Here is a 21,776-nt window from a genome sequence, read left to right on the forward strand (position 1 = left end):
TAATCTATAAATCAGAACTGTGCTGAAGGTGCCCACAATTTAATGTGAGAATTTAATTTGGTGATATTCAGTAATAATGTTTGCTCGGGGTTAAATACTAAAGTTTACTGGTATAGTACTTGGTGCCTGCATGCCCCCCTCCCCCCCCCCCCCCCCCCTGCCTGCTAACGTGGCCAGTAATAATTACCTGTTGCTTCAAGTTTTCTTTCAGATTACTTAACGAACGCTTTCAGCTGCAGCAGGCATGGTTGTAGTACATGAAGACCTAAGCTTACTTGTAAAGTTGGCTTTGTTCTTTTTTTGCTTTCTGCAAATACTAATTCATATAGTCTTTTTCTTTTTACACTTTGGTGGAGCTTAGTGTGCTTACATGTGCGTATCTGTAGTTATATGTCTCCTTTTGAATGAAATTGCAGCCACTGTCAAGGTTGCATTAGCAATGAGTGACAAGAAGTTAACTGCCTTATGTGCAGTTCTGTCTTGTTCATAATTATGATCACACAAACTTACTACCATTCTCTTGCTGTCCACTCTTGCAAGTTTTCTGGTGGGCTGAAGTCTCATTAAGTGGTATTTAAAACTTTAATTATGGGTGTAAATCAGTTTGGCCCTCTTTAGAAAAAGAATGACATGTGATGCTCAATTAAACATTTGAAGCGAGTTTTGTCCAAATGATTGTATTAGCAAATTTAATTATAAAATGACTATTTGCACCATCCCTAGTCAAAATACACCACAGGCTATTTTCACCTTTTACTTTGGTTTCATGCAGTTGCACTTATTCCCTAAATTATGGTTTTCAAACAGTAGTTAAATCTATAAACGATGCATGCAGTGTCAATATTCTCTAATGAACTGTAACATTTGATAAAGCACATTTCTTGCGGAGAAGTGTGTTGCGACATAATGAAGCATTTACACACGTGGGCAAAGCTAAAGGGCACAGTTCTGAAGGCATGGCTATCATCTCCAAAGCCAGTCACGATATAAAACTGGCCAGTCTTGAATTAAAGTTACTGCTTTAGGTAACGAATGAGATTACGTGTTAATGCCATTTTGTTGCTTCTACACGGGCATAGTGAATGACATTCACTGCTAACTCATTCATGCGCTACTTGAGTGCTCTCGACGACAGGGGCTTGGCAAAAAATTACAAAATAGATAAGTTAAAATGAAATGTAATATATTTTCAGATAATCATCCAATGTTTACCATTGTGTTGTTAACAATATATTGAAAAGATGTAAACAAGAAGCTCGATTTGTAGGGTTTCGTTATCATAGCAGCCTGCCGATAAACATTGCCATCAATTGCGAATGCCATTTTGTTTACTCGTGTAGACTGGGAACCCAAGACCGCAATGACATTCGGTATGAATGTCATTTACTGCAAATGACATTACATGTGCCGTGTGACAGGGGTATAAAAAAGACCCTCATTTTCGTACATATTGTGTTATCACCATGGTGCTCTTCATGACCCACTCACACGTAAGCGTTAGACCTGTCAATTCAGCTGCTATGGCCATTACAAACACTGACACTGTGTCACACGATAAAGTATGTGGAAGTTCAGGAGTGTCTAATCTTAGCAAACTCACTATGTAAAAGTCCCTACTCATAATCATGGGAGACAACATGCCTGTACTCCATTTCAAATGTAGTAGCAGGCAATGTACAATGGAAGCAATGTAGTCACATAAATCTGCCACTCCAAGAGTTTCATGGCATATAAGTTCGGAATTGTGATGCTGTATGGAATAACTGATTCATATGTTACAACTACAGTTAAACCTCGATATAGCGAACTTCAATATAACAAAATTATTGACATAATGAAGTATTTCATTTTTCATAACTTAAGACCATGTATTTTGATCCTCAATATATAATGAAGTGTGTTTTACACAATTTCAATATGAAATTTCACTGCTGCCGTGAAGGAATACCGAAATAATAAAATTGGCAGTTGGCACAACGCATCTCCATTTCTACCGCAGCGTCGCTGCACATCGCTGTCATCGTGGGTGAATGCATATGCAGCTTGTACACCCTGTTTTATAGGTAATATGCCGGGTGTGCAAAGAGTGGGCAAGCTGAGATAGCGTGGTATCGTGCGCTGTCTTCTTGCGCATTTAGTGCCAGAGGTTACATTATCTAGAGTTTTGGAGACGCATTAAAGCGAGAGGCAGACAGAATTCGCTCCCCGCTGCCGGCACTTTTCCTGATAGTCTATAGGCGACTGTACTTATTTGCATAAACGGCTGAATTTTGATACAGCTAAATTTCGCTACAACAAAGCAAAGTGCCAATTTTACCGACTTCGTTATATTGAGGTTTACCTCTATAAACCACATCGAAGTAATGTTACCTCAAATCACAGTAATGTCTATACTTGCTTCCACTAGTATGTGATGCTATATTTCAGTTTCAAATGCACACAGCTCACGGTAGCAGCTGCCTAAACTCTGTAGTCATACAAATGTGGCGCTCTGCCTATTTCCCAATGCAGATCTGCAACCACCTAAAAGGCTGTGCGATAGGCTGATCTAGCTTTTGAGACTGCCTGCTGAAAATGAAACAAACTATAAGTAATGTTTTGAGTACGTGGCAGATGCAGGTGCATGCACACAAATCAAGGCATGGAATGTGCTCAAAGGTACTGAAGTGTATTCTGCATTGAAGATCATTTGCAGAGAGGAAAGCTGTTGCTTTTGCATTAGGTTTGCCAATATAAGTAATTTGTTCAGTAAAGTATCAAACTAAACTTACATTCTAAATTTGATTCAGCCCTTTATATTTAACCAGTACAATTTAGTTTATCATGTATTTCTTACCAGTTTCTGGTCACTCCTAGTGATATTTTGTTGTACACTGTTGTCAGTTCACTTCTCATACAGACTAAGCAACTATCCGTTGCAATGCGCTTTGCTGCTCTACATTCTTTAATGTTCGTCATCAATGAACCAAGCTGACAAGTCTTACAGCAATTTACAAGAAGCATTGCAAGTAATCTGAGTAGTTTTGTTATCAAGTGTTATCAAGACATACTTTGAAGTGCCCCTCAATGCCTTCTTGGGGTTTACTCTTGATGAAGTACATCATTTGTTTGCAAGGTAACAGTGTGTTTTTTTTTTTTTTTTTGGATACAAACAAATGTTGAGCTTACAAAGACACACGATTTTTTGAAAAAAGTGCAATGTAAGCTGCCAATTCCTTCCAAAATAATTATTGCTAAGTTGCGTCAAGACACTGGCAAGTGCAGCAAGCATATCAAGGTTGCGTCGGGTGTTTCATCGCTGACGACGAGCCCTGTAGATGGCCATTATCACGCCCATGCTGACAAGCAAAACCACTGCTGTCTGAACTGGGTAGCGCTTAGCCACAGCCACGGGGTTGAAGCAACAGCCGCAACCACCTCCTGCCCCAGAGGCATCGGAAAGGTAGGCAACACCAGGGAGGACTTTGCCTGAAAATCATTGATAATTACAAAGTGCTTGGACATGCAATGTTTTCATGTGCCACTAGAGAAGGCTGTGCTATGCCATGTGCATTTAAAATACTATCCGAGAACGGCCAATGCACTGTAAACATCTAAGGGCCAGAGATTTATTGCTGAACTATCTGAACTTTGAATAATGTGAAGCTGAATAAAATGCAGATTGAAATAGAGCTATCAGTTAATACACTTGTGACACACCCAGTTGAATTCTCATAGATGTACAGGCAGAACAGTTATACAAGCAGATAAACATGTGACCTGGGTTGGTGACACCATTTTGTAATCCCTGTTAAGACCTAAACAGAGCAGTCTGAATATATCATGCAAGTATAATTAGATTATTCCTCCAATAAAAATGTTCTCTCATCAGCCATTTTACTGCTACTTTCTATTGCAGCCCTTAGAATTGAAAGGTTTGAATTGAATAGAATTCGTTTTTTGGCAACTTCAGAAGTAATTTTCTGGAAAAGTACTTAATTTGATTGTCTAACATTATTTTTAGCATAAACTAAAGCAACGGAAGAAATAGCAAAAAAAGATTGTGGCTGAAACACTAACAATGTTTTTGTTGTTGTTCACTATTTGTTCATTATTTTACTGAATCAATTAAACATGGGAAATTTCTAAATGTGTTCACCTGTGACATCACACGAAAGAATCACGGTAGTAGAATATCCTAATAAAGATTTGTCATTATATTTAGTTTCACATTTCATTAAAAATTTTCCTCCAGCCAACTTTTGCTTCTTCAAGGAAATTTGAAAGAGTGCTTACGTGATGAAAAATTATTTTTCAAGAGAAATACTTTGCCGTAACCTCATTCACACAATCACCAACTTGCCCAATTTTTTCCAGTAGAATCAGCGATGGTCGCTATTAGGGTCTGGGATGTTTCGTGTGGAATGACGCAGGTGTGTCCACATTTAGATGACGCACATTTTATCTAAAATGGCATGCCTTTTGAAGTGACAATCTTGATTGCAGCTTTAATCGCGAGTGTTTGCATGAAGAGAGGAACTACATGGTCTTCACTGATTAATGTATCTTACCAGAACACATTTTATAAGCTACCATGGAAACAGAATGCACATTTGGAACTCAGCGTGCAACAACGGGGACGAATTACAACAAATGATTGAGGACCTTAACCGAGAAAGTGTAAGAGTGGGGTTGAAGATGAATATGCAGAAGACAAAGATAATGTTCAATAACCTGGCAATGGAACAAGAATTCAGGATCGCCAGTCAGCGTCTAGAGTCTGTAAAGGAGTATGTTTATCTAGGTCAATTACTCACAGGGGACCCTGCCCATGAGAAGGAAATTTACAGAAGAGTAAAATTGGATTGGAGTGCATACGGCAGGCATTGCCAAATCCTGACTAGGAGCTTACCACTGTCGTTGAAAAGATAAGTGTACAATCATTGCATTCTACCAGAGCTAACATATGGGGCAGAAACTTGGAGGTTAACAAAGAAGCTCGAGAACAAGTTGAGGACCGCGCAAAGAGCGATGGAACGAAAAATGTTGTCCTAACGTTAAGAGACAGGAAGAGAGCGGTGTGGATCAGAGAGCAAATGGGGATAGTCGATATACTAGCTGACATTAAGAGTAAGAAATGGAGCTGGGCAGGCCGTGTAATGCATAGGATGGATAACCGTTGGAGCATTAGAGTTACAGAATGGATACCAAGAGAAGGGAAGAGCAGTTGAGGACGGCATAAAACTAGGTGGGGTGATGAAGTTAGAAAATTTGCAGGCGAAAGTTGGAATCAGCTAGCACAAGACAGGGGTAATTGGAGATTGCGGGGAGAGGCCTTCACCCTGCAGTGGATATAAAATATAGGCTCACGATGATGACCGTTAGACATCCCGCTACACTTGGTAACATTTCGAAATTTACAAGAGCACATTCCGGTGCAACATCCTCATTCCAAAATTTTTTCACAAGCTTGGACCAATCATTTTGTAACACTTGGAGAATTTTCACCTATTAAACCCAAAAAGCCCAATGTATCATTTTGATCCAATAAATACCCCAAAATGCTGATTGAAGTGCCCAAAAACCACAGTAGTTATTTTGGCATGCTGGAGCCTAGTTGCTGTTCCGGATAGTTCAGCAAACCAATAATTAGCTAGTTACCATACTATGTAATTTTTCATTAAAATAACATTTCATTATTTTTTTGCTCTATAGGGCCAGAAATAAATAAGATCAAGTTCTACTTTTCCTAGGAGTGGAATAGTATTTGGACTTTGTGGGATTAACTTAACCACTGCATGTGTTGCCATTGTGAAGGTGTCTTGCTTAAAGCATTTCTCTTTCAACAGCATGCACCGAGGGTTAAATTTTGCAAAAGCAACAGAACTGCAGAAATAGAAGAAAAAGCAGAGTACACTTGCTTAGGAAGGTGTGGACAAGCATAAGTAAATAATTCAGAATGTTAAAAAAAAAAATGTACAAGCCAAGCTAGACAAGCACAGATTTTTGTGCGGCCTCCTTTAGCACAAGGGCAAACAACAGTAAGCACATGCTGCCAGTGCAATGCTGCACTTGTGCTATTTCTGCCCAACCTTTTGTGCAGCAAAGCAAACAAATGAATTGCTCAAAACAGCAGAACATAATACAAAACTCACGAAGGCAAACAACCAACTTTGTGTCATGCTGTTTTTGACATGAACCAGCTCCCCAAAAGCAGCCCCTATGGCAAACCAATGAGTACAGGGCACATGAGCCTTCAATGCCACTATCACTCCTTATTACAGTCAAACCTTGATATAATGAACACAGATATCACAAATTATTAGATATAATGAAGTAAATCTAAAATGTCTTTCATTAATTGTATGTAGCAAATACATGCTTATAACAAATATTGGATATAACGAAGGTAGTTTCGTGTTGGATGCAGCTTCGTTATCATGATACTTGACTGTATTGTCTTCCCAGCATCTCAATGCAGTTAGTGCGCAGTAACTTTAGAGACACTATAACAATACCTTTCTCTGTTTCAGTTGATCACATAGCAAACTCATGAAATGTGAAAAGTGATTGAAGTGGCACTGCTCTTCCAGCTTCCTGTACTGAATGGTCTTGTCAAGTGGTAGCAACCAGCTTAAAATAATCATAAAAGCAGTGCACTTGAGAGCTTTTATTTGCCACACAGAACTGGAACATGAACACAATCGATTCTGCGCACGTTCACAAAGCCAATCAATGCACACCTAAGCAACTTTGGAGGACCTCTGCACTCTGTGCAGAGCTTGCTTTGGTCTCTCTGCTACACCACACACAATGGCAATAGGCCGGCAGCTGAGAAAAGCTGGAGCTGCAGTTTTTAGGCATCTGACAGGGCTGCAACGCCAGGCAGAACTTTCCCTGCAAAATGGGAAATGAAATTTCGTGAGAAAAAAAAAAAGACTTTCTGCAGAAATGGAACTTTAAGTTGTGTAAAGCATAGCTAATAATGCCTTTTTCATTCAAGCAGCCAGTTTTGAGAAATGTTTAAGATCCAATAGTCAGAATGAAATTGCTGGCACATACAGCCTATCAGTACCTTTTGTCCCAAGAGGTAAGCAGTTCTTCACAGTCTACCTTCTGTGGGTGTTGTGATTAACATCGGCCATCACTACCCAAGTTTATTCATGAACCTGTTGCCTCATTTTACGAGAAAAGTTTTTGGAGTTCCCATGGTAGCAAAGTAAAAACATGTAACAGCACTAATATGTGTACGCTAAGACTAACTGCGCAAATGTTACTGGTGTCAATGTCGAAGACTTGGCGACTAACGTTTTCTTTTTTTAAAGGCAATGAACTATGAACTACACCTAAGCCAAAGTGACAGTTAAAATGAAGAGCACGAGTGCTTCCACCAACTACAAGAAAAAGGAAAGCATGGATTCTTGACTGCAATCTAATTTTTCTTCCAGACATGTCACTGTTGTTAGGTCATTAGACAAGACAGTGCTGCTGAATGCGAGCCTCGGTCAGCTACAGAAAGTGGTGGCAGGTGTAGGTACCAGACTTACCCTCCAGAAGCTCAAGGCTGGCTCCACCACCAGTGCTGACATGACTGACCTTGTCCTCAGTGTTCCACTTGGCACAGCAGGTTGCAGTGTCACCACCACCTGTGTTTTGAGCAAGCGTCAGAGGTGAGTCGGGGACTTCAAGGATCACTAAAGAGAAATACTGAACAGGTTTAAACTCATAAAGTACTCATTTAAAAAAAAATGTTTGTTGATTTTGCAGTTATAGGTTCAGTTCAGTTCAGTTTATTGTTCGTTCATACAGTTATTTACATAAGAAATGATATACAGACAAGGGTCCCATAGTCAAGAGACTGCACCGGGACCCTTAATTAATTGTTATATAAAAAATAAATCAGAATACAGAGCAGAGAAACAACAAAATGGAATAAGCAAAAATACAAATTAGGAATATAACATTATACAAAGTTAATCAAACAGCAAATAATTCTTAAGTTGGTGTTTAAATGAGTACAAGGTAGATGACAATTTAATGGCATATGGTAGACTGTTCCAAAGTTTAAGTGCGCAAAAAGAGGAAGCCATCTTTCCGTAATTAGTATGACATAAAGGTAACAGGAAATTTCCTTCTACTGCAAACCTTGTGTTATTAGGATTAAGAAGTGGATCAGAACTAACGAAATTCTAAGAAACTTGTTTAGTTATTAGTTTGAAAAATAATATTGCTAAATGATAGTTGAACAAATCTGTAACTTGAAGAATGCGGTTTATGTGTAGTTGAGAGGAGACATTATAGAAGAAATGGCTTCTGGTTATAATGTGAATGGCCTGATATTGAATGAGCTGAATAGAGGAAAGATGACAATGATAAGTATTACCCCAAGAAGCAATACCATAAATGATATGACTATGAATGAAAGCCAAGTATAATGATAATAATGCTTCTTTGGAAGAAAATGCACGTGATTTGAGTAGTGCTCTAATACCAAATGCTGTTTTTTGTTTGATGTGCGCAATGTGATTGGTAAACTTAAGGTGGGGATCTAATTTAATGCCAAGGAAGGACACACAAGTGGAGGGAGGAATGTCATGCCCATTGAAGCTTATGGTCGGAGAGCAAGGTAAATGTCTCTGTGATGACTTAAATATCATAAATTGCGTTTTCGCAGGGTTTAAAATGAGAAAATTGGCGTTACACCAATCAGTAATTTTTGACAGGTCACTGTTTAGTTTCAAAATTAGCAAAAGTACTGATTTATCTGCGCGGGCAACAGTCGTATCGTCTGCGTATAATATCGGTAGTGCATAATTAATGCACTCGGGTAAATCATTCATATAAATGCAGAATAATAGTGGGCCTAAAATGGAGCCCTGAGGTACTCCTTGGTTAATAATATTGCTTTCAGAGAAAGCCCCACCTGCGTACACGGTTAATTCACGATTAGATAGACAACTTTTTAACATATTAAGTGCCGGACCAGAAATTCCAATAGACTGCAGTTTAGTAAACAAAACATTATGGTATATTGTATCAAAGGCTTTAGTAAAGTCCAAAAAGACCGAGCCAACAAAGTGTCCGAGATCAAGTGAACGTCTAATATAATCAGTTAATGCTAGCAAAGCCAAGTTAGTTGAGCTTCCTGAACGGAAACAGAACTGACAAGGTTTGAGCAAGGTAAATTTGTTAAGGTAGCTGTTAATACAGCTAACTAATAACTTTTCAACTTTACTAATTGAAGATAAAATACATATAGGACGATAGTTAACGACATGACCTTTATCACCCTTTTTGTGAACAGGAATTACCTTAGCTTTCTTTAGAAATCTAGGGAATATACCGGTTGTGAACATAAGGTTAATTAAATTACTGAGAGCATCAGAAATAGTCGGAGCAACAAGCTTTAAATGAAATGCGGAAATTCCATCAATTCCATCAAGACCAGGACTTGTGTTCTTTAAGTTGGAAATCTCAGTAAGGACTTCTTCAGAGGTCACAGGAAACAAAAAGAAAGAGTGGTCGCATTGGCTAGCATGATAGAAGAAACATGTGTGGTATTATATATTTCATAAAAGTGGTTACTGAATGCACGGGCAATGCTAGGCGGGTCAGTGATAGTTACATTATTGTAAATTATTTTTTTAATGTAACTGCCAAAATGCGGTACATTCAAAAACTCGTAGATAAGTTGCCATTGTTTTTTCGGATGAAACCTATTTTTCACGAATTCATTTTCGTAATATTGCGTTTTAGACTTTTTCAATAAATTGCTCAGGATGTTGCAATATTTGGTTATATTAAGTTGATTATTAGGTTATTATTAAGTTGAATATTAGGTTGATTATTAAAGAAGAAAATGAAGGTCAAAGCATTATTTTTTAAATTTTGCACCGGGCCGCAGTGCCAGTTCATCACTGTGATGCCACGAATTTCAAAGTTTTGTTTGTTTAATTGGACAGTTGTGACAGTAAAATTTTTCTAAAATTTCTAAGTTCAGTCTTTCATTTCTTTAGAATACAATGTAGTCCATATTTATCGATAAATAAAAACACAATAAAAAAAAAATTGTCGGCCCTTCCACTCCGTGAAGATCGTTAACCAGCGAAGCCGAAACGTGCGGCCCCAGTGTTCTCACTGGGCTAATTAATCCCGAGGGTTCAGTAAAGTATTTCTCAATTGTGAGGTTACACACATGTTCGGCAGTAAAATATTTCTCAATTATGAGGTTACACACACGTTCAGCTGCGACGGAGAGAACGTCACTGATGGTATGCCTGCACTCTGCCGTTGTCGCTTGCGTTCGATGTCTTGAGTTTGCTCGGCGGTGTGGTTAGCAGCATTCGCCTGCCATTGCCGCTTGCGATTCTTTGAAATTAAATTGCTTCAATAAATGACTCATACCCCCTTAAGCAATGGCTCATACCCCCGTAAACGCGGTCTCCCCATTATGATGACAGAAGAGAAGTGAAATTCTATGCTGAAATGATGAGCGGCAACGCAGCCAGCTATGGAAGATGACAACGAAGAACGCGGGAGCAGTGGCATGAGCGCGTGCCAAGCACAAGTACAAGCACAACCCGAGGGTCGCCATCTTCTTCTTCTTTCTGAAGAAGATGGCGACCCTCGGGTTGTGCTCGTACTTGTGCTTGGCACATCAAGCCAGCTACGGAAGACGACGATGACACTCGAACCAATGCTGATGATGGTTTTCTGTACACAGGCGATTTCGCCTAGCCATATACGATTTCACCTAGGCATATAAAGCTTCGCTTTAAAAAATAAAGGAACCTAGGCCTGAGCAGACGCCGTCAAAATCTTTAATATCACAGCCAGCTGGTGCAGAAACTTCCAAGGTGGCATCGCCACCCGTTTTTCATTTTGCCGTGATTGCCTGCTTACTGAACCTCCTCTCATGGTAATAGTGGGCTTTTGGTATTGTAGAAATGTAATTTTTTAAAACAGCTCAAATAACTTCTTTTTACTGTCCCTTTATTCCTTCAAAGAATAACACTGCAGACTATGCACACAATTTGTTATCCTGTAGTGGACACTACAAGGATATGGCAAATCAGTTCTGCAGAATCCCGCAATGTGGAGGAAGGCTCATGAAAGGAAAAATTGGCATCCACACAAATGTAGCAGGAATTTACAAAGAAAACACATGCGGGTTTCTTGGCAAGAAAGCTTCACAGCTGAAAAATTTGTCCTGGTCCAGGATTCGAAACCGGGACAGACGTCTTTCCGAGCCGCTGGGCTAACCATCCGAGCTAACCAGGAGGCTAGCAGATTGCAGCGCAAGAGCGAATTAATCGACAACTCGAAGCACAAGGACAATGAATATGGCCAATCATAGCGCCAATCAAAGTGCCTCCATCTGTGGAATCCTGCAAGGTGGAGAAGATTCATGAAAGAAAACATTCTCAGTCACCCAAATGTAACATGAAGCCTTTCATAAACTACAGGAAGTGCTGTGACACATTTGGCACTTACAGCAAAAATGAAGTAGAGCTTATTCCCCCCCCCCCCTTTTTTTTTGCCCAGCAGCACTTCAAGGCACTTTCTCCACTCCTTGTTACATGAAAAAGGATTGGCCTTCCGATGTCCTCGAAGGGAATGAATCACTCAAATTTTAAACTCAGATCTTTCCTCCGTATGAAAGAGCTTGCACGGATGCCTTCAGGCAGCTGCTGCTCGGTGGTTAACAAGGAAGTGGCCACTGCATCAAAATTATATAAAGCATGCAAGAATCATTAAGTAAAATATAAAAAATATATAAGGGTAACCAGGCACAAGTGCCTGTTCTCTCCTTGTCAATTTTCCAAGTCAAGCCTTCTGAATTGGCTTAACCTTCCTCAAGAAATTTACTGTTCCAGCTTGCCTCAACAGTTTAGGTGAAAAAGAGAAAATTTACATGTTTGAGTACACAAAACTTGAAATCTATTCATGCCTTCAAAATGGCTTGCCCACATCACGTGCGTCCAGTCTAACTTTTGCCCCATTTGCCTTTTCAAAGCTCAATGTCATTTCAAAGCTCCAACTTCCCAATTATTGGTCCCCGTATCAACAATATCTGATCAATATGTTGGAAGCCATTCAGAACAGAGCCAGTCAATTCATCGCGCATAATTACAGTTACACGTCCAGCATAACACAACTTAAACAAGACCTTTCACTTGAGCCATTAATTACTCGTCATGACATTGCTCTTTTATCACTATTCCACAAACTCATTCACACCAGTATGATGTCCTCTGTACACCTTAATTTCGCTCATTGAACTTCACGAGGACTGCATAACAACTTCAGCTTAGCGCGCACGTACGGTGATGCTGACGCTTTTAACTTAATGGCTCTCCCATCCGTTCGTGGAATGACCTTCCGGATAACCTTGCATCAGAGCGAGATCATGCAAAGTTCTTCGATAATCTTAAAAAATACGTATGCTACAAAATCTGATGTTTCGAATTTGCCACTTCCACCATCTTTTGCCATCTGTTGCCATCTTTTTTTTTCTTTTTTTGAATTGTCTTTTTTCTTTGTAGCACTGTTGCTGCTGAGTTAGAATTGCTTTCTTGTTTGTTGTTGCATTTTCATTTTTCTTTTTTTTCAACTTTGCCATTGTTTCCCTTGCTTTTATAGTGTATCTCGTAAATTTTTTGGGTTCATTCACATCTTTCTGCACTAATCAATGCTTCACTTTGTTAAGGTGTTACTGTATTTTAATCTTTACGGATGTATTTATTGTACTGCCCCCCTTACGCAATGCCCCACGAGGGCTCTGCAAGGCACTTATAAATAAAAAATAAGTAAATACCTCTACAAGTTCATTTTGTATTTGAATATCTAAAACCAGTTGCAATGCACTATACTTGTAGCAATATTTTGTTCAACATTAGCCAGCCATAATAATGAAATTTGTTGACTACATGTATAAATGACAATGAATACAATATGTAGTTATAACAATCAGATTTCAATACATTCACATGCTATTTTTACCTGCTAAAAATGTAGTTTTACCATAGTTCCCACACCTTTAGCGTCATCAAACACAGACAGCAGCTGAAAGGCTGGGAAGAACTTTCTGGGCTCCATGTGTGCACATAGTGTGCTTGGAAACAGTTAATTCAAGTTCTCCTGATTACTGTCAAAGTGATTACTGTCAAAAACAATAAAAGAAGAAAACCTGCTAGATGGCAGTATCGCCAGCAAGCACCCAGATGTCTGTGTTTCAATGCTTCTTTTCTAAGATACTTGGCGCATATTAATTTCATGGCACAGGTTTAATTAGCAGTGTCCCAAGATGTACACAACATGCTTCCAACATTTTTATTTTCGCTAGTGCGAGTGATTATGAAGTGTTATCTTGGCATATACAATACTGGAGTGTACTGTGCACTTTATTTACATACAGTCTTTTGTACACAGTAGAATCTCTTTAATTCTAGCTCCAAGGGGACCAGAAATTTATTTGAATAAAAGGGAGTTTAAACTAAGGAGAGCCCCTTAAATACAGCGCCTTATCAATTGTGTGGTACAGAGCACAAAACCAAGACCATCACTGGGCTTGCATTGAAAGGGTTACCTATCCTCTATCAGTGTGCAACGACATATGCCGGAAAAAGCCTAGGTTTCGTATAAAGACCAAGTGCAATAAGATCGCACCTTGTGCACCGTTTACTGTGGGTGCGAGGGAAACGTGTGAGGGTGAGCCGAGAAGAATAATGACGATGCGCGCTATTCTCCAGTGTGCCGAATGTTGGAAATGACGTGATCAAGTGCGCAGTAATGTGATCATGCGCGTGCTAGTCTCTTTCCTGCTTCCTTTAAACTGAAGAAGGGGGCGCCAAACCCGAAAAGCAGTGCATGGGAGTGAGACATTTTGTTCGAAATAACCGCTGCCCAGTTTTGGAGTTCAAATTCGCAGGCGTCTTTCTATATTCCAATACATAAGGCTTTGCCGGGACCAACAGAGCAGCTCGAATTATCCATCAATTCGAAATAAAAGATTTTGAATTATCGCGATTTCACTGGATTTGTTTTTCTGTTGATGCAAATGGAACATCATTCTTCTGTACATGTTAGTGCAGAAGTGAAAGCATTAGTTGGGTAAAATGTCCCATCAAATTGGTGACTAAGAGTGAAAACGAAGGCGACATATAAAGTTTGTGTAGATTGACTGTAAAGTACGCAACATACAGATCTAAGTCATAGTCCTTGTAAAAATGACTGCCCAACACCATAGAATAACTAAATAACAGCTTACCAATAATTGTAATGGTTCCCTTCTTGGTAACCTCAACAACAGCGTCCATGACACCTTTGGTACCAGAGGCAAAATTATCCCACTCGAACACACCCATGGGGCTGAAAGAATTAAAAAAAAAAATGTTTAAAAAACCTCCCCATTTGACACTGTATATGAACTGTCGCAACACTGCAGAATTGCTGGTAATATTCCACAACATTCAAGATGTGATATAATTTTATTTTATTTGTAATGGTCTTTGTAATGGCAGAAGTAATACTGAACACGTCAACTTGCACAGATAGACAAAAATCAGTTTTTAGAGAACTGCTCCTAGATGCCCATTCCTGCGGCGAGCGTTGGCGTCGTTCCTCGTAACCAAGCGAATGAACACAATGAAGGATGAAAGCGGATGCAAAGCGCAACAGGCGATGAAAGACGGCCATAGTGAAGAGAGCGTGAGGAGGAAAGTGGAGGAGGAGGGTATGGCAAAAGTGTGAGAAGAAAAGCGTACTGCCACGCAAGACAGAGTTTGCGGCGACAATGGCTACGAGACGGCGCCAGAGTAGCGCACGTCGTCTGCATGGAAACAAAACACTGCATGAGTCTGTCTGTGGCGGCTGCTGTGAATCGCGCCACTGCGTCACCTCTCACGATCTCCTAATTAGCAAGGCAGTCGCACCACACTTTGCTCCGTTTGCAACATTCCACACGAGACAGATTGTCCACACCAGTCAATATATGATGATGATGATGTATAGGGTTTTCTGGCGCAACGGCCAGGGATGGCCAAAGAGTGCCAAGCCAATATATAGCGAAATGAAAACACGCATACAGCTGAGCTCAAATTTCGCATCAGGGAGTATCGTAATCGTCGGTAGAAATTTTTAAATTTTCACTATGCAGAAGGTCAACTGAGAAAATGGGAAGGATATGATAAAACACACTCAGTCTGTGCATTCTCGTTTGAATTGAAGTGCATTACTACAGCCTGTACTGTTGCCTTGTCAAATATGCAAGGTGACCTAGCTACAACGAACAGTGAATTCACAGCTAGCCTCAATTTTCAACGAAATCTAAGAAAGCATTCATCAAGAATAGACCACTTTCATTATAAAGCTAGCTTTCCCGTAAGACAGTTTGCCAAGATAATGGCAGTGCGGCCAATTTTTTTTTTACATAGCTCAAGAAATGAAACTATGTGCAACCAACCAGGATAGGGTGGATGTTTCGACCCTTCCCCCTTTCAAGAAATTCGTTAACACAGCCATCTATCGCATAACACAGTTCTGCGAGGCAGACATTTAGGTACCCCGAGAGGGTGCACAGGCACTGAGAAAACATGGATGAAAGGAAAAGGTTTAACATGAATGTACACAGCCGCATTGAAGAAAAAGAAAGTTTGTGAATGGATAACTCATCTCAGATTATTAAGTGCAAGAAAATATGAGAGAGGGAAAAGATTAGAACACCATGACAAGGTGCAGTCGACTGCTACATCTGAGGTAAAGTGTTGTCGCATTAATGATGTGCAAAGACTCCATTCATGCCCAGTGCACAACTGCCCCTGTTCCCTTAACTTATGGCGATTACCCTGAACACCTGCATAGTTCAGCCTGTCTAACAGAGGCCTATGTCAGCTATGCACGACCTTTCGCTCAGCACTATCAGCTGTGATAAGATGTTCGAAGAAATGAGAAACTGCCTTTTTTATTTTTCATTTGCGCTACGTCCAAGTATTTCAACCTTGTGGATTACAGTGGAATCTCGATGATATGAATCTCGCGGGGTTACGAAAAATATTCGTATTAGCCGAAATTCGTATAATTGAAACACAATTAAAACTAGCTAAATTAAAGAGTAAGAGGTGAACTCACTCAGGCACACGCACGTAAAGAGCATTTATAGTATAGACCACTTATAACGTAACCATTTATAGTGCAGAACTGGCTACAATGCGGCCTTTTCCGACTCCCGTTTACCCTCCGATAGAACTCCATGTATACGCATACCGCTTAGAGTGCAGCCGCGTGGGACGAAATACCGGCTATAATCCGGCTTCCGCGGGAAAATCTCGCCGACAAGGGCGGTACCGAGCGCGCTTCTCAACGAGGTGCGTCCAATGATGGGAGAGGAGATCAACGAGGGCGATGCGGAGACATGGAGCACGAGTCCAAGGGCAATAAAATCGTCGCCACGCGACGTATGTGCGAGTGAAAAGTGAAAGCGCGCAGGGGACGCGCACCTTCACGGAGAGCGAACGCACAGCTGAGAGCAAACGCGACTTTCGTCGCATGAAGGGCCGTGGGGGTATGGGAGGGAAGGGGGGGCGACGCTGTACTGCAGCACCAAATGCGTGGCGCGAGGGTAACTGGCGACGCAATCTCCCACACGAAAGGCGCAAAGCGGGAAGGCAGCGCGGGAGGGAGAGAGGGGGCGGGGGGCGGCTTCTACTCTGCCAACAAATGCGCTCTTGTACTTTGCGCCTGTGTCCTCTATCGGTGTTGTCGCGCGTACCCTATCTTGAAAGCAATCTCCACACGGCTCTGACATTTGTATGCGCTGTGCTTACGCTGCTCAGTTTCCATTGAAGCGATAGACCGCACAAACCTTCACTCGCTGCGGCGGCCGTGCTTGCCCACGCCTGCGTTGGGAAAAGCACAAAAGTAAAAGCAACAAAAGCGCCACCACTTCAATCTCTTCGCGCCCAGTCGCGGGCTCCGCGCTGTCCGGCGCCGCGTCTGCGCCTCCGTACCAAAAGAGAAAGGGAGAAAGCGCGTGACTGCACGCTGTTCTCTTTCGTGGTTGTCGGTGGGGCGGCGTTTATTCGCATCAACTGACGCGGGTCAAAAATCGATTCGTAACAACTGTTCTCTAGCACGTTGCAAAGTAATGGGGCTCGGCTGGGACCACAGAAAAATTCGTATTATCCGGAAATTCGTATTAGCCGTGATCGTATCATCGAGATTCCACTATAAGTCAAAGTCCCTTTGTTATCTGTCACACGTCACACACACACGTCACACACACGTATCTGGTAGAAAACTTCCTACCAGAGAGTTACTAAATATAATGACAAGTATTTCATGCACATAGTGCTTTTGACTAGCATTAGGGATGTCATCTGCCCCCACATACTACACTAACCAACAAATATAAAGTACAAACATACCCATTCCACACAACTGTCTTAGCCCTCCTCACTGCCTCTTGGAATTTGGCCGTGCTCTCAGGACCCACATCCAGGCCCTGTTAAAGGAAATTTTCATTTGGGCACATGCACCACACACTGGTAAAAGTTGTTCTGAATAAAAAGAAATAAAGAGTAGACATTTCCATATGTGATAAGATACAAGAACCATAAGCACGTCCCTTGTCATCATACCTGTTTATATCTCAACTTTTATTATTTCAGACACACCATAGTTTTTTTCTATACATTATGCAACAGCAATGTTTTCACAACTTGAATATGTGTTTTGGTGTAAGTGATTTAGAATTCACAATGTGTTTTCTAACTGCAGTTTCAATATGTATCTTGACTCCACTCATAAAACATTAAATGTATCCTAGCTACACTACCTGGTCCAGCAGATACAACTTAAAGCTTGGCATGTTCTCAGCCCTAAAAAAATACAATGGTGGAAACAGCAACAATTGTGCACGAGGGTCAGAAAAGAAAAAGCCAAGAGATAAAAGACATTGAAGCAAACACAAACCATACAGCCATGTGGCACTCCAGTCTTCACAGTGCCCTTTCCTACGGTTGCATGCTCATCAAACTTATCACCCGTGACGAAGTCAACAGGAAGATGAATCTGAACGTTGTTCTTCTTTGCCTTCTCTAGCAGCTTGTTGACAATGCCTGCCCCATCGCTATCGAACAGAGAGCTTCCAATCTGTGGAGAACAAAGAAGTTGTACAACAACAACAGTAACGGCCCAAAAGCCGGGAAGAAATGTTAGCTGAACACAGTACCTCCATGTTTTCCGTAACCTTCAAGAAAGTGAATGCCATTCCTCCACCAATGATCATTTCATTAACCTTGTCCAACAGGTTTTCAATGAGCTGAATCTTGTCCTTCACCTTGGCTCTAGAAAGAGACACAAAACAGCCATAACATGCAATATCACCGTGCAGTCAGTAGGAAAGCTGGCAAATGTGCGAGCTGACTTGCTACAGAGATACAGAAGAATTAAATGTGGAATGAACAGTCAATGAGAAAAAAGGACAACAAGGGAGCAAGTACCGTGGAATCTCGTTGATGCGATCTTCAGGGGAACCAGAAAATAAAGCGAATCATCCGAAAATCGTATCATTCAACGAATTATCCAACCAAATCATACTATTGCGAAAAAAAATGTATTATGCAGAATCATATCAACGAGGTTCCACTGTATTCATTTCATGGGCAGCGATGGTATTTTTCCATTGGGAGGGGAGGGCCAGAACATACTTTTCTATTTTGGTTGAAGGAAGGCACTTCATGAATGAGCAGAGGGGGACGATGGGGGGCAGGGGATTTGGAGGAAATCTATTAGTTTAAAACTTGTCGCAAGAGACATGAACAACAGACTAGCTCAATAAGCTCTCATTATAAACACCAAAGAAATATTGCATCAGGAATTTCAGGTCCAGGAGAGGCAAAACTTACCCTCCCAAGATGGCCAGGAAGGGGCGTGCAGGGTTATCTAATGCTTTACTAAAATAGTCCAGCTCCTTCTTCATCAGAATACCAGCAGCCCTCTTGTCATGTTTGATACCGACCATAGAACTGCATAAAATGACACTGAATGTTATATGTGAAAGCCCTAAAAGCACATCTAGTAACACTAAATCTTGGAATGCTAAACTTCTAAGGTTGCACTATGAAATTGCCTGCATGTGTACAGTGTTGATATAGCTAGCACATAAAACATCTTTATTATTGTTTTTTGTTATAATCAACACACCTCTTCAAAAAACTTTAAATATAAACAAGACATCTGAAAAATTTACAAACACAATATACCATGCAACATGCTAATTTAAAAGAAAATACCTGTGAGCTCTATGAGCAGTTCCAAATGCATCGTTGACAAAGACATCACCAAGTTTAGTCAGGGATGCTTGAAAAGCAGCTGTCGCCTCAGGAGATGCCTTGATCTAGAAAGACAAATTGTGATCATCCACAGGGAACCAAGAGTCTTGAAAACAGCAGCTAGAGTGAGTGAGAATGTGCAGTGGAAATCAAGGTGAGACAAGTTTTAATAAAACAAAACTCTAATCAATTCTATGAGAAACAAGCGGAAACATAACTATACAGTGTCACTAAAGTTTGAAAAAAAAAAAAAAATTCAGTAGCCCCTCCCCTACCAGGAACTGGAGTGCACGCGAAGCTTGTCCAACCCTAGGGGAGGGGTTGGTTAGTTTCAGCGTCTGAGACGTTCACGGGCCCGATGCCGTTCCTTCAACACAGCCTGTTCTTCGGCAGAATGAACCGAATGCGGCATCTCCATCTGACTGCTGGGCCTGAACTGGTGGGAAATGGCCGGGCGTGAGGCGAGCGAACGCAAGATCACACCCTTTCCCTCCTCCGGAGGAAGGAGACGCATGTGATTGGCTGAAGGTACGGCATGATCGCGCGCGCCCGCTGCGGGCGCCGCATCTATGCACATAAAACCCCGCTTCAGAGGCGCCTATGATAAACCTACTGTAGAAGGAAAAAAACACGGACAGTGGCTGAATTGTGGTGGTGTCGCAACCCGGAGATCGGTGGTTCAAATCCGCAACCCGACGAGCAATTTTTGTTTTCGTGCGGCTTGGGTTTTTTCACACGCCAACATCAACACCGACACTTATGAGGCAATACAAGCTTCGCTCGAAAAGAGAATACTTCAGAATATACCACTTCGTGGCTTCAAGCTGTGTTACTGTGAAAGTACACGATATTGTAATGATGAGTGATGCAACCTTTAAAAAATGGTTTATTTAGCTGTATATTCACACAACCTATCGGTGATAAACACCGAGTGTTCTACATAAAGAAAAATTACATTACAAGTACTATCTACCAATTGTACTATCTACTATTACTATCTACTATCTACCATTACAAAACTATCTACCAATTGGTAGTAACCATGTAATGTAAGTTTTAGTAGTCAAACAGGTGCTAAACTTCATTCTGACAGGTACCTTTTGTCCATTTGCGTCGACTCCCTTTCCTTCCTCCTCTACGTGAAACCTCAGGTTCTCCAGCAAAAAGACAGAACCATGCGGAGGATCGGCACATGCCTTTTCAGTCTCGGGTCCCACACAGTCTGGCAGGAACTTGATATCTCTGCGTGACACATAAACGAAACAAATGTCACACTGCGTGCACAAGCCGTGCTCGCACGCATCGCTACTCTACTATAAATACACAGTCGGATCACAAGCAGCGCAAATGGGACGATCACAGTGGTCAACTAGCGTCATTGTTTCGTCCTTTTCGCTTGTGATCGTTCCTTTCACGTTACCTATACACGCTATACATGCATTGCAATCTTCAGTCGATCGTGCATGCCACACTTACCTTTTCAGCAATTGCTTCAATTCCTCGGCAACAGGGGCTAGAGTGAATTTCATGTCAACATGGCCATCCGGACGGCCCAAGTGGCTCATCAACACCACGGATTTTGCGCCTTTATCTAGAACGAACTTCACGGTGTCCAGAGCTGCCACAATTCTGAAAAAGTAAAATTACTGATCCAGCTACCCTTGCAGCAGTGTGACTGCGAGAACGCCTACCTCTGGTTATTTGTAATTTTTCCATCCTTAAGCGGCACGTTGAAGTCAACTCTGAAAAGAAAAGATAATCGCTTTGGGTTAGATCGAAAATTTCATAGATTCAAGGCCACCGATGGGAGCTCAAGGTTGCGGAAGGTCACGTAAACTACAGAGCACTACAGAGCCTTCGCAACGGCGAAAATGGAGCAGGAGCTTTCGATAAACGACTCGTACGCGCACATTAAAGCATTGATGCTTGAAATAATAGTTCATAATTCATTCAACTTACGCAAGATATTTACAACCGATGGCAATTCTGAATCTTAAAATTAGTAACAAACATGCGATCACTCTACAATTCATACAAAAGAATGGTGTCTGAAAGCACAGATACGCGGAAACGCGAACCCTTTGACATTTGCCGGTAGCGCGGCTCGGACGTTGGAGAAGTCTGCAGCCTAATTTAAATGTTTAATATGTTAATTCGCGTCGAAATTGCCCAAAAATTCACCTAATGATGACTCTCTTGTCCTTGACGTCCAATTCCTTCACTCCGAGTTTCTTAAAGCTCATATTTAGCGAGGGGTGCGAGCCACGGGTGACCTTTGTTCGAAGAAAGGTTGCAGTGGGTGTGAAGGGGCAGCCGAGCACTGCCTCTGCTATGCTTTGGTTTCGCTTTCCGCAGGATGATCCTCGCCGGCTGGACCCGCTGACGAGACTCACGTAGCGTACAAAACTCCGAGTTGCCGTGAACCGCGTCTTCAAGCTGTAAATACTTGATAAGAGCAAAGTGCTA

General features: G+C 41.3%; 1 protein-coding gene across 2 annotated transcripts; it reads right to left on the minus strand.

Moving 5' to 3' along the window:
- Positions 1 to 331: 331 nt before the first annotated feature.
- Positions 332 to 21,773, minus strand: LOC119450031 (phosphoglycerate kinase). Of its 2 annotated transcripts, none has more exons than XM_037713378.2 (12): positions 21,492 to 21,773; positions 21,002 to 21,052; positions 20,787 to 20,939; positions 20,408 to 20,552; positions 19,272 to 19,375; positions 18,885 to 19,004; positions 18,209 to 18,323; positions 17,950 to 18,129; positions 17,403 to 17,479; positions 14,249 to 14,349; positions 7,527 to 7,625; positions 332 to 3,468 (listed from the first exon to the last, which is right to left on the minus strand). In XM_037713378.2, the coding sequence occupies exons 1-12, from the start codon at positions 21,551 to 21,553 to the stop codon at positions 3,293 to 3,295; spliced, it is 1,383 nt and encodes a 460-aa protein (XP_037569306.1). In that variant the 5' UTR covers positions 21,554 to 21,773; the 3' UTR covers positions 332 to 3,292. The 2 variants fall into 2 exon arrangements, with proteins under 2 accessions (XP_037569306.1, XP_037569307.1); XM_037713379.2 differs by lacking the exon at positions 332 to 3,468 and adding an exon at positions 6,635 to 6,876 and having other exon boundaries at positions 21,492 to 21,757.
- Between the last annotated feature and the right edge of the window lie 3 nt (positions 21,774 to 21,776).

This window comes from Dermacentor silvarum, chromosome 4 (assembly GCF_013339745.2).
Source record: "Dermacentor silvarum isolate Dsil-2018 chromosome 4, BIME_Dsil_1.4, whole genome shotgun sequence".
NCBI classification, from domain to species: Eukaryota; Metazoa; Arthropoda; class Arachnida; order Ixodida; family Ixodidae; genus Dermacentor; species Dermacentor silvarum.